The sequence below is a fragment of the Lemur catta genome, chromosome 18 (genome assembly GCF_020740605.2).
Source record: "Lemur catta isolate mLemCat1 chromosome 18, mLemCat1.pri, whole genome shotgun sequence".
Classification (NCBI taxonomy): Eukaryota; Metazoa; Chordata; class Mammalia; order Primates; family Lemuridae; genus Lemur; species Lemur catta.
The window spans coordinates 44,802,083-44,820,793 of record NC_059145.1 but is presented as its reverse complement, the minus strand read 5'-3'; the positions used below and the strand labels follow the sequence as shown (position 1 = coordinate 44,820,793).

Sequence of the window (18,711 nt, the reverse complement as noted above, 5' to 3'; positions counted from 1 at the left end):
CAACACTGGAACTAGTGATTTGAATCAGTGCTTTGATTTCAGCAATAGGAAACGCCATTTTGGTTGAGCCCAAACATACAAAAACCAAGCAAACCAAACAAAAAACAACAAAATCACCCGATAAAAATAGAGATATACTAAATATTTGTACTTTGGGTTGTTTGATTTTGAATTAAGACTGGAGTATTTAGCTGGTCAGGCAGAGAATGCTCATCCCCTACATACTGGCCTGAGTCTCCCCTCCCTACTTCATGTCTCACTCAAACAACACCGTAAAAAGAGAGGCCTTCCACGGTCACCCTGCACACACAACCCCCATCTCACATGTCCCACCCCTTTGCTGTTTATGTCAACATCTGACATTTTTACCACACAGGTTATTTACTGTCTCTGTCCCCTAGAATGTAAGACAGGGGAGCCTTTGTTTTACCCACTGTTGTGACCAGTGCCTAGAAAAGGAGCTAGAATCAGTTTTCAACAAATATTTAAATAAATGGATATGTGACTAAATGAATGGAAATAAAGCTATTTCTGTTATTTTGGACTATAAAATGGCTCGGGCCTTCAGACTGATGCATGCAAATGTGGAAGTGCAGAGCTTAATTCTGAATTGCATTTGCCATCAACGTCTGATTACCTACTGATTAAATCTGACAAGCTACAAAGGGAGAAAAATCATTATTAGATCTTAACCTATCATCTATAACAACTAAATGCAACTAATCATACATTTTATTTTACATGACAGCTTTTAAAGGGAAAAATATATAGGCAAAATCTCACTGTAAAAAATCTTCAGTCACTTTTGCTCTATATCTGAACATAGCCACATAAATACATAGTTATACTTAGGTCTATAAATGTAAACTACAAACATATGTCTAGAGATAACATTTCATTCGTACATATATCATTCTCAATCTAATCAAGAGTTATAGTTTAAAATTCGCTAGAATTGCTGCTTTCTATCATAGATGCACTATGTGTGTGTGTATATATATGTATATTTTTATAAACACACATGCATAAACATATACATTGTCCCCTAAAGGGAAGGAAATAAGCACATTTTCTAGGATATCTATATGCCAATATTAATTCTTAATATAACTAAACAAGGGTAATATTAATCCCATCTTACAGATGAGGAGGTATCCAGACATGTGCCCTGGCTAGGTGTGCAAGGGCACACAGCTATTATGCAATAGTGTCAAATAACAATCCAATCTAACCAACTGAATCTAAGGCACATATATACCCACTGTCAAGCTACTATCTGCATATATAAGCAGGCTTTTTTCAGAAAAATTTTTTATTGATGTGTAGGAGGCATATAAAAAGCGTACATATCACAAGTATACAGCTAGATGAATTTGTACAAGTTGAACACACCCACATAAACGCCCCATAGCTCAAGAGTGAGAACATCATCAGCACTCAAAATCCTCTTATGCTCCTTTGAGACATTAACCCCACCCCACCCCACCCCCGCTCCCAAAAGTCATCACTACCTTGACTTCTGACATCAAAGATTAGCTGCCTTGTTTTGTACTATATATAACTAGAATCATGTTATGTTCATGTGATACATCCAGACTGTATTAACAGTATAATAGTTCCAATTCATTCATTATTATAGCTGTGTAGCATTCCATCATGTGACTATACCACAGTACTTAAGTATTCTAGTGTTGATGAATATTTGAGAAGTTTCCAGTTTTTTGTTATTATAAATACTGTACTATGAACATCCTTGTACATGTCTCTCAATGTTTTATAATTTTCAGTATAGAAGTTTTGTTTCTTAGATGTATTCCTAGGTATTTTTTATAGATGCTACTGTAACTTAAATCTTTAAGTTTTTTATTTTTATGGTTGGTAGAAATAAATTTTTAATATAAATTTTATATCAATCGATTTTTTTTATATTGACTTTGTGCCTTGTGACCTTGCTAACTTGCTTATAAATTTTAATAGTTTGTAAATTCTTTTGAATTTTCTGGGTTCACAATCATGTTGCCTGAAAATAATGGTAATTGTACTTCCTTTCTACTTCTTATGCATCTATTTTTTTCTTAACTAATTGTACTGGCTAGGACTTCCAAGAGAATGTTTAATAAAAACGGGCATGGTGGACATCTTTGTCTTGTTCTCAATTTCAGGATGAAATTTCCAATATTTCACTATTAAAAATGATATCTTCCTTAGTTCTTTGGCAAATATTATTTATCAAGCTAAAGTAATTGCCTTCTAATCTGAGCAAACCAACAATTTTTAAGTTATAAATATTATATTTTGTCAAATGCATTTTCTGTAGTGTTGTTCTTTTAACTGTCCATACAGCAAGAAAAACTAAACTAGAAATGCCTGTTTCACATAAATTGTACATACATTAATATAATCATCTTAAAAATAGATTACAGGGCACAGTAACATTTATTATTAGTCTCCATTATAGCTTCTTTATTCCCTCCTGCTAGCACTCACATCAATTAGTGTGCAAGGATAAAGATCCCAGTGCACAGAAGCACAAGCCAAAGAGAAGGTGCTCCAGGCTGCTGGTGTCATGTCCTCACCCGTCTCCTGGTCCTGACACAGTTACTCCCGCGATCCACTCTCGCTGAGAGGACAGTTCGTGGGTTCCCCAAGTGTAGAAATAGAATGGACATACACTGGAGGAAGAAGAGTGAAAGTTGACAGTGACTCATCCAACATTCTTCCCAAGTGCTGAGCGACACAGCAGGGTCTCTGCAGAAACCTCGGATTGCAGCCATTTTCTTTTTTGTTGCTGCTGCCACTACTGCTTCTTCACTTCCTTTCTAGAATCTTCTAAGATTTTTCTTGACATTTCCACAAATTTATCACCAACTTCTCTGTTTATTTTTCCCCTCAGCTCTCTACTCTTGCCTTAAACATCAGTCCTTCACTGGTGAATCATTTTCCTGTTCTCTGTTTATTATACTTAAGCAAGTGTTTTGTTATTTTAGACCATAGCTCTCCAGAGTGATCCATTGGAGTGTGATTTAAAAAAAAAAATATTAGAATGTGTTTTATGATTATTTTTACCAAAAGAATAATATCTAAAGCTGGTCTTTTCACAGGACCCATGCATCCCCCTGCCTCGCAGAAAGGGAGTGCTGGGTCTCTGGAGCAAAGGGCAGGTACACGCCGCAAGCGAGTCAGAGAGGTCCATCCCACGAGTTTCTGTCAAATGTCAGCATACTGTGCATACATATATCCAGCATAAAGCAGTTCATGTATGCCTGGTTAAATGAACGTACCTATTATATTATCTAGTTATCAAAAAATAGACCAGTACCTTAAAGATTTCCACCAAAAAAATGGAACTGTAATACTAATGATACAGACAGGTGCGAGCAAACAAACAAAATCAGAGCAATTCTGCTTCCTAGTTTTCCCCAGTCACAACATAGCATTAAAAACAATGCCAAGTTAATTAGATATGAAAAGCCAGATTAAAAAAATGGAAAGTATGAAAAGCATTATACTACTGTCAAATGAATCTTGCCATGTATTTTGCCTTGATATTTTAGGAAGAAATAATATGAAGCCATCATAATTAGCAAGAAACTTTAAAACTAATCACCTACAATAGAAAAATAAAACTCAGCCAAGCACAGTGGCTCACATCTGCAATCCCAGCACTTTAGGAGGTTGAGGCAGGAGGATCACTTGAGCCCATGAGTTTGAGGCTGCAATGAGCTATGATGATGCCACTGAGCTCTAGTATGGGCAACAGTGTGAGACCCTGTGCAGAGGAGAGGAGAGAAGGGGGAGGGGAGGGAGGGAGGGAAAGGAAGGGAACGAAGGAAGAAAGTAAAAGAAAACTCTATATTTCATGTGATTTTCTTCTTGGTGTAGTACTTCTCAACATTTTATGAACTAAATGATAAATATTTAGAAACCCCTGTGAGGTTTCATATTTTACAGTAAAAGTCAGAAAACCACAAACCACTGGGGGAAACACTTTTCTTCCCATGGTAAAAACAGCTGAAATAATACATTAATACAATAACAACAATAATAAAAACACTGAATTTAATGTTTATCAATAAATATCACTGGGAATTTTTAGAAAGTATTGCTGAAAATCTGAAGCACCAAGTACTTGAACAAATATATTGTGGAGGTTGGATCTCAGCATAGCTATTTCAAAATGAACACCACTCATGATATTTCCAGACTCTGTTCCTATCAAGAGATGTTCAAATAATTACTTTTTCTGTGAGTCACCTAAAGATATGCTGAAGATATATTCTTGACAGTAAATAATTCATTTACTAAATATGTTTTTTATTAAAATCTATATAAGCAAAATCACTGACAGAATAGCTGCTTTGATTTGAATTAAAATAAAAATACATTCTCAAGGTAAGATTACAAAGATAACACTCTAAGTAAAATTTATCAGAAGATTGATTAGCTGTGAGTATGAGCACTGACTGGAAAGAGACTTAATGGAATTTTCTAGTGCAGCAGAAATGTTCTTTATCTTGATCTATGTGTTGATTTTACATGTGTATACATCTGTAAAAATTCATTAAGCTGTATGCTTAAAATTAATGTACTTTACCACATGCATGTTAAACCTCAATACAAAGTAAATAAAATACAACAAAGAAATTGGAAACAATTTTCACACTCATTTAAACATTTTCCAAGTAAATCTCAGTAGGTCTTAAATCTATATAGGAATATAACATGTTCGAATTAGTTAGTAAGAATAGGTGACATTCTGGGGAAATATTTTACTACATAAATTATAAAAAAAAACCCTTTGCATAAGTAGTACATGGATTTAAAAATAAGTATAATTTAGAAAGCAGAGTCAATGATGTACTTTTTCCACTCAGATCTATGCCTTGTTTATGAGGTTTACTTTTTAGTTATAACAGCTATTAAAACCAAGTATAAGAATAAATTAAACTTGAAGAAATTAAAAAGACAAGTCACAGACTGGGTAAAAATATTCGCAAAACATATCTAACAAAGAATGTGTATCCAAAATATATAAGAATCCTTAAAGCTCAACAATAAGGAAACAAACAACCCAATTAAAAACGGGCAAAAGATCTGAACAGATACCTCATCAAAGAAGATAAACAAATGGCAAACAAGCATCTGAAAAGATACTTACCATCATGTGTCATTAGGGAATTACAAATGAAAACAACAGTCAGATATCACCACACACACCTATTAGAATGACTAAAATCCAAAACACTGATAAGACTAAATGCTGGCAAGGATGTGGAGCAATAATACTATGATTTGAATCTACATATCCCCCCAAAATTCATATCCTGGAATCTAAGATTCAATGTAATAGTATTAAAATATGGGGCCCTTAGGAGGTGATTAAGTCATGGCTCTGCCCTCACAAATGGAATTAGAATCCTTAGAAAAGGGCTTGAGGGAACTAGGTAGGCCCTTTTGCCCCTTCTGCCACATGAGGACACAATGAAAGGCATCATCTTGGAAGCAGACAGCAGCCCTCACCAGATTCCAAATTTTCCAGCATCTTGATCTTGGACTTCCCAGCCTACAGAACTGCAAGAAAATAAATTTATGTTCTTTATAAGTTACTCAGTCTCAGATATTTTGTTATGGCAGCAGGAATGGACAAAGATGAATGGGAACACCAGTTCGTTGCTGGTGGAAATATTAAATGGCACAGCCACTTTGGAAGACAGTTTGGCAGTTTCTTACAAAACTAAACATATTACCATACGACCCAGCAATGGCACTCCTTGGTATTTATGTACAAGTGAAAAACTTAGGTCCACACAAAAACCTGAATACAAATGTCTGTAGCAGCTTTATTAATTAATTGTCAAAAACTGGAAGCAACCAAGATGTCCTTTAATAGGCAAATAAACAAACTGTGGTAATTCATATAACAGCATATTATCAGCAATAAAAAGGAATGAGCTATCAAGCCATAAAAAGAAATGGAGGGCCCTTAAATACATATCACTAAGTAAAAGCAGCCAGTCTGAAAAGGCTATAGGGTTCCAACTATATGACATCCTGGAAAAGGCAAAACTACAGAGACATTAAAAAGATCAGTGGTTGCCAGGTGCTGTGGTCTGGAGAAAGGGAAGCTTCAATAGGAGGAACACAGGATTTCTAGGACAGTAAAACTATTCTGTATGACACTGTAATGGTAGACACATGACATTATGCACTTAGCAAAACTCATAGATTAGGGTTCACCAAAGAGTGATGTAATAGGGTTATAGATAACAGTTCACCCTGATGTAAACTATGGATTTATTTAATGTATCGATATTGGTTCATCAATGGTAACCAATATAACACACTAATATGTTAATAAGGGAAATGGGGAGAGGCGTATGGGGCAGAGTGTCTCTGTACTTTCTGCTCAATTGTTTTTATAAACCTAATACTGCTTTAAAAAATAAAATCTGTTCATTAAGAAAAACTAAATCTTCAACCTTCTCTATCATAAAATACTAAATCATACTTTCAAAAATAATGAGGAATATTTGATTAAAAACTAAAATGCATTTTATACATTTAAATTAGACTAAATTATCTTAAAATATGATTTCTCATCATAAGGGGATCCAAGGAGCCCCTCTCTTCTCCCTGCCCCCACAAGGACATGCAAAGCACCTCTGTAAATCCATACTCTATATTAGGAAATAGGAGAGACTGTCCCAAGGGGGAGCTGGATTTTGAACGGACTACATATTGACTTACAGTCAGGCCATTTAAAACTAAAAAATAATTAGACCACATTTAATTGGAAAGTTTAAGTTGAGGGGGGCATTTGACTTTAGTTTTCCTATTCAGTTGAAATGGGGGATTATGACAATGTTTACATTTATATATGTGCACATTTTTGCCCTCCAACAATATATGAGTCCACAGTTCATTTGTTCATTCTTTCATTAATTCATTTAATAAATCTTTACTGAGCAAACATGACATGCAAAGAGTTGTGCTGGAAAAATAGCAATGAGTACCCCTCTATCCAACGACAAATAACTGATTAAGCTGACTGAATGAAACCCTTTGGATGATTATTCTGTTGAGATACAATTAGGAGGACTGAGCATTGTATGGTCATGTCACCCACCCACTTGCTGGATCGATTACATAAAATAGACCTGCCCTCAAACGATGATCTTTTCTTCTCTATTTCAAATATAACAACTTCTCTTTTTAGATTTTTGAACCTTATCTTTAAAATATGGATCAGGTTTTCCATGCCAGCTGCCTGTCAGAGCACTACAGTTACGCCATCTTCAGCCAGGGAGAACAGTTGTTAGAAGCCCAGGATTAAAGAACATAAGATCCTTACGAAACTCCCAAGAGAATGGGTTAGCATGACTTTACTCTCTGGGCAGAAATGCCTTCTCTAAACACTGGCCAGATGTTTCAAAAAACAAACAAACAAACAAACAAAAAACCATGCATGCCACTGGTCACCAAGCACATCAAGGGAGAAGATACTGAAGTGTGTATATAAACGAGGGACCTCAAGCCATCAATAACTTTATCCTTAAAGAGAGGGCAGTGTTCTAGTCCATTTCATAAACAATAAACAAAAACTAAAGCAAAAGCCTGGTATCAAATAAGAAGAAGAAAAGAGTATCTAATGGTGTCCTAGCTAAGTGCTTGCTGCTCTGAACAGAGAGGTTGGTCAGAGAGAGGTTTGGTGAGGCCACAGGGAGGGAAGGAAGGCAGCTTGGGTTGGAACTTCTGCATTCTCAGAGCCATCTCAGCCACTTTCCAGCCAGGGAAGCCCAGAGAAGCTTCTGCATGTCATTGGCCTAGCTTTTGTCATCTGTACAGTGACGGGTTTAAACAAATTATTTTTATCACTACTCCCACTCTAAACATTCTATGATCCAAAAAAGGTCTGTTGAATGAAATTGAAGGAAACAAAACCCAAATCAGAATAATTATCTCCAACAGGAAAGCAAATCTTCTGGGCATGGGTGGTGTGTGTGTGTGTGTGTGTGTGTGTACACATATATATACATATAGACAGAGAGAGAGCGAGAGCGCACGCGCACACACCAGAGCGAGCGAGCAGTTAGGAGGGAAGAAAACACAAACTATAATGTCCAGAAATACTCAATTATGGTGGAAATTGTTAACAGAAAGGGAGATAAATGGCCTATAACCTATTCTGCTATTTAGAGCTGTAACTGAGAGCCACGTAGAGAAGAAGACTGGATTAAATCCAAAGTTTGGTGCTTATGTAGACTAAAGATCATTTTACTGTTTGCCAATCACTCATTTATATATCTGTAAGTAGAAAGAGCCGATACCTTACTTTTTATTAAAAATGTTATTGCTAGATCATTGCTCTTTGGGGAACCATTTTCTAAATGTGCAAAATTCTACAGGCCTTAACAATAAGATGCACATAAAGACATTTGAAATCTAAGTGATCTCTTGACATTTGACTAAAAGTCAAAGCAGTGGACCACAAGACAAATAGAACACTTCACCCATGAAGGTTGACTATTAGCTTTGTTTCATGATCTGTAAATGAGTTATTAAACGCCTCTATAAAGTTTTATTACTGTTTTAATCCCACTAATAACTGCCTTCACTTTAAATGTCCTACTGTTTGCTGAATATGGCAGCAATGTGCTGCAACAATTGCTGCCTGACATTAGATTTTTCTCTAAAACTAAGCATATAAAAGAGAAGGCATTAGAGACACTATGCAGTACTGATTCTATCAGTCAGAGGAAAAACGCAAGAGCCAGATGTTAGCTGCCTCTCTTTGTATGAGTATAACCTGCTTGATTCCACATTTCCATCTTTAGTTCCTGAGTGTCAGCAGCCTAGACATAAGGGAATAAAAGTGAATGTATGTTTCAGCACATTATGAAAGCACTTACAGAGAAAACAATTTACATCTCAATAGCTTTCTTTCATTACATTAACTTCTCCCCTGCTTTTCATCTTGGAAACTGCAGGAATGTTTGCAAACACTGACAAACATAAGAAAAAAATTATAGAATGGAAGGGGCCCTAGGGGCCATAAGCCCACCTCCTACCGCTGGAGCAATTCCCACTGGAATTGCCTCTCTGTTCAGTCCTCCTTGGAGACTGCTGGGGCATTGACAGTGCAGAGCACTCACTATGTCCAGAAGTTGCCTCTACGTAGTTCCGTCTTCAACTTGCCGGAAAGATCTTTCTTACGCTGAACACGAAGGGCTGCCCTGGAACTTTCACTAGGACATACGGTCCTGTCTTATGGAGCCTCTCACAGCATGAACCTCCACCCTGCCACACAGGAGAGGTAGACACGTACCTGAAGACACCTCTCAGAGCTCCAATTAGTCATCTGGTGTACAAGCCAAACATCCCAGCATCTTCCACCGCTCCTGGGGAGGAATGGTTCCCATTTGCCTCACTATCCTGGAGGACTAACGATGAGTAGTTTTACCTGCAACACTTCTCTTAAAATGTTTCACCCATAATTAAACTCAACATCCTTCCTCATACAGAGGAGACCTTTCGTGTCCCACAGTTGGGACGCCATGCAGTTGTCTCCTCCTGGATAGAGAATTTGAATTAGAAACATACATGAACATGTGGGGAAAACAGGGTCAGGAGAATCAAGATGAATTAATGAAAGCCTTAATGATAAGACTCAGAGTACACACTAATTCAAGAAACATTTTACTCACTTTAAAATTGGTAAAATGGGAACTTTAATATTTCTTTTATCTATCAAGTTTGATAAGAAGTTTTCAGGACCTTCTGACCCTACAGTTTCAAGGTGTTGCCTCTAAATGTGATTTACTATTTTGAAAGTTGCATGTATACCAAAAAAAGAATTTTTAAATTTGGGCTCTGTGGCCAAAATAGCTGGCTATCCACAAGATATTCATGCTCTTCTTTCCAAACTGTGGAATTATTTCTGAGAAGTGGTTGCTCAACCAGACACTGCATTACCCAAACTCTCTGCATCCTGACCTGGCCATGAGACTACTTCTCATCAATGGAATGTGAACAAAAGCGATGTATGTCATTTCCAGCTGTGTTTCTTTAACTGTGGTAAAATATGCACAACATAAAAATTTACCATTTTAACAAATTTTAAGCATACAATTCAGTGGCATTAAGTATACTCATCATGCTGTGTAACCATCACTATTTTTCCAGAACTTCTGCATCATTCCAAACAGAAATTCTATACCCATAAACAATAACTCCTCATTCTCTCTCCCCCCAGCCTGTTGATCCCTTTTCTGCTTTTCGTCTCTATGAAATTGTCTCTTCCAGGTACCTCACATAAGTGAAATCATATAATATTTGTCCTTTGGTGTCTACCTTTTTTTTTTTTTACTTATTGTAATTTTTTTCAAGATTCATCCATATTGTATCATGTATCAGAATTTTATTCCTTTTTACAGCTGAATAATATTCCATTATATGCATATACCACATTTGGTTTATCTTTCCATCTGACGACAGAGACATGAGTTGTTTCTACTCTTTGGCTATTGTGAGTAATGCTGCTATAAACATTTGGGTATATGTGTTTGAGTCTCTGTTTTCAATTCTTTTGGGAATATTACAGGAGTAGAACTGCTGAATCATATGGTAATTCCACATTTAACTTTATGACAAACCGCCATACTGTTTTCCTCAATGGCTGTACCATTTTACATTCCTACCAACAATGTATCTGGGTTCCAATTCCTCCACACCCTCATCAACACTTATTTTCCATTTTTTTAGTAATAGTCATAGTGTTATATTATATGAAGTAGTATTTCATTGTAGTTTTGATTTGCATTTCTCAAATTATTAATAATGTTGAATATCTTTTCGAGTGCCTATTGGCCACTTGTATGCTTTCTTTGGAGAAATGTCTACTTGAATCCTTTGCCTATTTTTGAACTGGATTGTTTTTCTCTTGTTCAGCTGTAGGAGTTCTTTATATATTCTGGATGTTAATCCCTTATCAGATACATGATTTGAAATCATTTCCTCCTCCAGCTTGGATTCTTAAGCAGCAGGTGTACCTTTTCCACTATTTTACTCTTCTGCTTGCTATATCCAGAGGATTCCAAGACCCTAGGAAATGATGGAGCCATGAAATGGAAGGAGGCAGGTACCACATGGAAGAAAGCTACCCACTGACCAGGAACACCACACACTCTACCATTATACCACTGATAAATCAACTTCTTCTGTGTTAAATCCACTGACATTTCAGTTTGTTTATTTATTCCGACCAGCTAGCATCACCCACCCTAACAGAGTCCTCTGCCAAAATGTTTACAGTCTTTCTGACTGTACGACCTGAGAAGTCATGATTTCCGTCTCCCAGATCTCATCTCCATTAGCACCTCTTAAATATGGTCTCAGGCCTGCCCTGATTAGGCCTTCCTTTTTTCAATTATCAAAAACTAACAGCATCATTTTGTCTAAACAAACATACTTATCTGCAGTTCTGAAATCCTTCAATTCCCCTTTTTGAAAATGAGATATTTTCTACCCTAATTGCTTATGTACTTCTATTTCTTTGTAACTTCTTAAGAACAATGGCTCTAAGATCATATTTGTGGATTTTTCAGTATCTAGCATTGAAACCTATTTGGGTTGGTAAAGTTCAACTCATTTAAAATGGGTGATAATGTCTTAGAATCTAATCACTTATCTTGGGTTTCCCTTCTCTCTTTCTCATGATCCGCATATGTGGTCCCATGTGAGGATCACTCTCTCAGCTATTTTTAGTACTTACTTTTAAATAGTTATGCTAATTCAATAATTATGCATGGAAATTTACATATAATTATCATTTAATTCTCAAAGCAAACATAAAGTAGGTTATCCCTGGAGAGAGTAAGGCCCAAACGATCTCTCCAAATAAGTTGTAGACTCCAGATTTAAACCCAGCTATTTCAATTACCATACCATGTTACCTTCTTTAGTTCGCATGCTAACCCAAATTCTTCCCTAAATAATGGACTTATATCTTCTTTTTTGGAAGACAGCTTCATAAAAAGGTCTTTCAGTACCTCTCTGTGATTTTTATAGGAGGTACACGTCACTGTGTGCTGTTACCCCGACACCATTATAGATTCACACCTTCTGTTATACATCCCTCCTTACTATTTTTAAACATGTTTTTAATCCCATCTAATAAAAAAAGCTTGTTAAATATCTTTTTACATTGAAAAAAATGCTATGGCTTTGCTATCTCAGAGTACTTTAGACATTATGAAACCTGACTGAACACTGGCGAGAAGGCTCTTGAGAAGAGAAGGAACAATATACGGGCCATTCTATCTCAATGAGATATTTTAAAAAATGGGAAGCTCTATTTATTTATTAACACATTGTTCTCCATATTTCAAAATCAAAGTCAAACAATATGAAAGAAGCAAAAATGAGATCACTGCTTGAAAGTTTTTTGGTCCCCAAAATTGGTCTGCTAAATCCAAGATTATGGTTCCAGTGGTTTTCACTGTGCACCAAAGCAAAAGGATCTACCCCTAGGACCTTAGCCAGCTGGGTCCCAAGAGTATGCCATTATCACATGAGAAACTGGGTAAGAACTGATGAAAAATCAATCAACAGATCAAATTTTATTCCTTTTGGTGGTCTTAAAAGGATACAGAGAACACCGCTGGAAGCTATAACAGGGCTCAGATAAATGTTTCAGTTCCTAAAACATGTTTTCTATTCTCTACTATGATCCAGTCCATACAAGTGTCCAACTGGGGATTCTCTGTAACTTAAGCAAGTGAAAGATGTGACAGACATCAAGCTTCTTGTACTTCTCACATAAGCACCTCAGTAAGACTAAAATCCTAATGTGTGGTTACAAGGGGAAGCAAGACAGCAAGGAGCACAATGACTTTATTTCTAATGTTGCCTGTTTCTATAAATAAAATAGAGTCTAAAACAAATTTCGATTTCTTAATAGCAAGAAAAAATGATTTTGATTCACACACTGGATGTCTTCTGCTTCCCTTCCTTATCCACTCTCCACCCAGTAGCTGAAAAGTATGGATGGCATCAAGGGACTCTCTTGTCCTCTGGTTTCCCAAAGGGTTCAGCCACAGGGAGCCATTGACTAGAAATCAAAGGGTGGGATCAGAGTGAGGCCAGGATCCTACTCCCAAAGGTCTGGTTCCTGTAAGGCAGCCCTCTCCAGGCAGCTCGGGCTCCAAGTCCTGTCACTGCTCCCTCGCTGTGCCTTGTATGTTACTAACTTTTTCTGCATCCTTTCTCTGTCCTTGATGGTTAGTACTGTCACCAGAACATGTCATTTTGCATTGCACATAGTGCCTGTCACACACCACACCCTCACTCTGCAGCTCTTCATTTCTCCTTCCCACCTCTACAGAGTGTCAGCCACTTGAGATTAAGGAGCAGATACACATGAGCTCCCCAAGTGTGAAGCATCAAGGGGGGAAAAGCAAGGGTAGAAATTCTCTCTGGGATTTGACCAAAGTTAACAATATAGTAACTAGCATTTCTATGATGCTTACTATGTGCCAGGCACTGTTCCAAATGCTTTATGAATATTAACTTAATTTTCACCACAACCTTATGAGATGGGTGAGTGGGTGTATTCTTATTACCCCCATTACACAGTTGAGGAAACTGAGGCACAAAGACATTAAGTAGCTAGTTCAGGGCTATTCAAGTGGCATATAGCAGAGTCAGGATTAGAACCTAGGCAGTCTGGCTCCAGGCCGTTGTTATCAACCACAGAACAATACTGCCTGCCTAATTCTCTCTCGAACACTAAACTCAGGTAGTGTAATTAATGTAATATCAAGATGCTCATCTAGCTCAGTCACTAGAGCATGAGACTTAATTAATTTAACATCACACATTTATATGGACAACTTTGGGGATGTAATAGCACCTCCATGCCTATTATTTCATTATCTCCTCACAATAATGCTTTTGCACAAGTATAAGGAAAAATTTCAAAAGTCAAATGTTTTTAGTGGAGATTTATTATACTCTTCCAACCTGGATGATTACACTTTTCTGTTGGCACAATTCTCTAACTAGGATTTCTAACAGCTTCTAAAGAACACACTGTATAAAACTATAGTTCTGTGATATAGTTGGAGCAGATAGCATAGTTTTATGATATTTCCTTAAAGAAGACAGACAAAAGTTTGGCCCTAGAGAGCTATCAGAAAACAACTATAAATGTAGGACACAGCTATGTTACAGGTTAATCACATACATGTAATACAATGATGGAACTGCAACTAAGGAAACAGATTCTTTGAGTTAAAGTTAGCCTGATGGAATTTCAGGTCTCTACATTTTTCATTTTATAGAAGAAAAATTCAAACAGTGTACTCCCCCAGAGAGCAGGATACATAAGTAACTTGATAAGACAGGAGACTGGCCACAGCCTGTAGGCAAACATCCACAAGCAGCACAAATGACAGACAGTCAACTTGGAGATCACTTTACACTCCTACACCCTGAAGCCATTCTCCCAATTCCTGCCTTCTCGGGTCAATATATATTATAGTTTTCTGTTAGAACCTAGGTCTAACTGTATACTTGAATTTATCAATGGAAATTTATAGAAACAGACATTTATGTATAAGAAATTCATTTTATAGCCTACTTGTTAAGACAGTGTGTTGTTAACTACAGCATCTTTCCTGGGGAGGTTTCAAAGTCTCTTAACAATTCATTCACCTGCCTGGTACCTAGATGAGTCAAGTATTATTACAGCTACTTTATAAGTAGGAAACCAAACAAATGGGGAAAAGTACAGGCTTTCCCATTGATTCATTAAGTATCATAAAATGCTGGTATGAATGTCAGGATCAGAAATGAAAAGATATACTTTGTAGCAATATCAACTGAAAGAGAACCTTGCCTCAAATCTCATGATTCCATTAAGGATCTCGTTATTCCATTAATGGATAATGCTGTCATGTATAAATTGAGTTCAATAAAGAATTTTCCAGTTACTCAGTTTTGTCTCGTCCTTACCTGGAGCATTGAAAACTAAGCCTGCAGCATGTTCTTGTCCAAGAAAGAAGACGTATCCTAAGATTTAACTTGAGATCCTGCTGTTGCCACGTTTTAACTCAAGTCTATCTTTATCCAAGTTTTAGCTTAACAGAAGAGTTATCAAAGCATCTTTGAGAGAAAAGAAAAGCCAATTTGGCATCCACTTTACATACTATTCTTAAATAAAGTTTAGTAACATTATCTTAATGAGTAACTATGTTAAATTCAAGCAATGCCCACTCTATGTTTAATTAAAGTTCAATTTTTTTGAGACATTCCTTATACTCACATATTTCCATGATTCATTAAAATGAGAAAAGTTTGAGCAAAGCTACTGAATTTACTCTTCATTATCATAAGAATTTGTTTCAGTCAAACCTTCATGTAGCCATCTTTAAAAATACCCTTTTAAGCAAATAGGAACAACTTCTTAATGCAAAGTTTTAGCAATATCAAGGTGGTAAGAAATAAGAAAAGTTCAAATACCTTATGAAAATAAGTCTGTTATTTAAACACATAAAAGCTTCTTGGATATTAATATTTTAAATTATTAATAGATTATCATGCCTTTTCTATTAACATTAAAATTTATACATTAATACTAAGTGAAAGGAGCCAGACACAAAGACCACATATGGTATAATTCCATGTATATAAAATGTCCAGACAGGCAAATCTATAGGGATAGAAAGTAGCTCAGTGGTTGCCAGGAACTGGGGAAAGAACTGAATGGGGAGAGACTGCAAAGGGGTAATTGTTTCTGTTTTTGTTTTTTTTGAGGTGATGAAACTGTTCTGGAATTAGATAGAGAAGACAGTTGCACGACCTTGCAAATATACTAAAAGAACACTGAATTATGCACTTTAAAACTGGTGGATTTTGTGATATATAAAGTATATCTCAACAAAAAGCTATACATTAAACAAATGAAATTTCACCAAATATAGAAGAGTGAAATATTTTCTAGCACTACCTTAAGAAACTTAAATACAAGTCCTTAAAATCAGTCATTCCATATCATCACAACTATAGACAAGGAGAATACAGGAATTATTGTTAGCTAAACCAGTGCATTCAAGAGATGGGTTTCAGGAAACTGAAGTGACATGTTGGGACCATCAGGGAAATTAAGCCAAGGCAGTCAGAGAGTTGCACTGGGCCATTATGCCATGAAAGGCTAGCATGATTATTTTGGTGGCATTGACCATGGCCACTGAATGCACTTAAGGGCCATCCAGACTTCATCCAGAACTAAACAACTATACTAGAACCAAACTTTACTGGGGTATGTGGGAGCTACTCCACCTAAGCTGCCCCAAGGTAGGCAATTTGTGACACAATGTTGTCACAACTCAGCCTAGAGCTGAGTCCCTGCCAATCTACAGACAAGAGTCAAGACAGGCTGGGTACAATGGTTCATGCCTGTGATTCTAGCACTCTGGGAGCTAAGGCAGGAGGATTACTTCAGGTCAGAAGTTCCAGATCAGCCTGGGCAAGAGCGAGACCTCAACTCTACTAAAAATAGACAAAATTAGCTGGGTGTGGTGGCATGTGCCTGTAGTCCCAGCTATTCCAGAGGCTGAGGCAGGAGGATTGCTTGAGCCCAGGAGTTGGAGGCTGCTGTGAGCTAGGCTGATGCCACAGCACTCTAGCCTGGGCAACAGAGCAAGACTGTCTCAAAAAAAAAAAAAAGAAGTCAAGATAATAGATTTTTTTTTTTATCCTAATTCACTGAGTTACAAGTGGTTTTAAATTCAACAATAGTTGATACAGCTTGAAAGTAAACAATCAGAATTAATTAGTATAACTGAGTAAATTATCCTCAATAATGGGTAAAGTAAAATGAATGTTAAAATCAAGGAACATCAAACATTTTGGCAGGTATGTTAACAAGGGATACTATAAACAGTAATACAGAGTAACAAAGAAATAAAAATGTCTCTCGTAAATAGCTGAAAAAAAATCAATAAAATATTTCTAGCATCTTAAACGTAAGACATTATAAAATACCAAATATGATATTACTATAATTTAAACTTTACTTGCAGATTTAACACTGTGAGGCATTTTATTCCTCCTATAGGTAAACTGAAATAACAAATGTTTGAGTAGTTGCAAAGGGCAAAACCAGAATCAAATAGGGTAGAAATTACAGAGAAGCAATTTCAGCTCAATATAAAGAAACACTTTGCAACAATTAGAAATTTTTCAAAGATGGAGTGTGTCGCCTTGTGCAGAAAAAGGACTTTTCTAATGCCAGACCCATTCACACTGTAATCTCTCAAGACGACAGCATACAAAAGACTCCAGTCCCAGTGGGAGCTGAATCTACTGCAATGGTGTTTGAACTGAGATTATCATTAGTCCCATGTGGGATTCTTCCAGGCCTTACTCTGAGCTTCCCAAACCACTGACCTAATATAAACAAGTTAGCCAAGGAAGAAACGTAGGTAGGCAGTCACAAGTTCCCAAATGATTTTAATGCTTTCAATAGCTTTTGACAAAAATGACCATGTATACCCTGAATGCACTAACAAGTTCTGCTGATTTTTCCTACTGCTCTTCCAGCATTTCCTTTACTGCAGCCACACTGGCCTCCCTGCTGATCCTCCGACATGTCCAGCACGCTCCCACCTTGGGCTTTTGCACTTACTGTTCTCTTCCCCAGGTATCTGCATGGCTGGCTTCTAAACAGCCTTCAAGCTTACTTAACAGTCAGGCCTTCCCTCCCTGACTACCCAGTGCAGGATTTCAGTCCCCACTCCCTCCCTCCCAGATACTTCTTATCCCCCTTCTTGGTTTCATTTTTTTCCTCAGTATTTATCACCACCTAACATATAGCATTAGCTAACATAAACTTATTATTCAATTGTTTTGCTTGTTGCTTACTTTTTCTACCAGAATATAAGCTCCATGAAGGTAGAGATTTTTGTCAGTTTTATTCATTGCTGTATTCCTTGCACCTAGAACAATGACTAAATACAAATATTTGTTCAATGACTTAATGGATGAGCTACATCTGGGGGGCAAACTATCCATGCAAATAAAGTTTTATTGGAACATAGTCAGATCCATTCATTTACGTTACGTACATTACCTACCATACTGTATTGACTCTAAGATGACACTGATCAAAGGAACAGTTTGCAGCTGTTATAGTGCTACAGGAAGAGTTGAGTAGTTGTAACAGATATTATATTGCCCACATAGCTGAAAGTATGTCTGGCCCTTTATAGATTAAAGTTTGCCAACCCCTGAACCAGATGCACCAATTATAATGTTGTGAAAAGCTCTGGTTGCAAAGTCCTAGGCAACCATGGTAGATTAAAGATGGGTACAAATTCTTTGCAGTTCATGTCATCAAGAGGAGTTTCTTTTCCTAACCCTTGAACAAGACTGGCTTAATGACTTCCTTCAACCAATACAATCTGATGGAAGCAACATGAAATTTCCAAGCCTAGGCACCAAGAGGCCTTACAGCTTCCACTCAGGCCCTCTTCGAATGCTGCCACCATGCCAAAAGGCCTGAGCGAGCCTCCTGAAGGATGAGAGGCCATGTGGAGAGAGGCCCCATCCCAACTGAGGCTGCAGCATGTGAGTGAGCAACAGTGAGCACATAAGTAATTGTTATTTGAAGTCACTTTACTTTGGGTGGTTTATTATCTAGCAAAGACTAAC

At 36.9% G+C, this 18,711-nt stretch overlaps 1 protein-coding gene across 4 annotated transcripts in view; it reads right to left on the bottom strand.

The window, feature by feature from the left end:
- The window catches only part of ULK4 (unc-51 like kinase 4), a 497,440-nt gene that overhangs the window by 186,239 nt on the left and 292,490 nt on the right, over positions 1-18,711 (bottom strand). Inside the window, exon 33 of one of the 4 annotated variants that reach the window (XM_045530714.1) lies at positions 1,759-2,672. The exons of the other annotated variants lie outside the window; for them this stretch is intronic. Within the exon in view, the coding sequence (XP_045386670.1) occupies positions 2,599-2,672 (74 nt within the window). The 3' untranslated portion in view covers positions 1,759-2,598. Of the gene's footprint in view, positions 1-1,758; positions 2,673-18,711 lie in introns of those variants that run through there. 4 annotated transcript variants of the gene reach the window in all.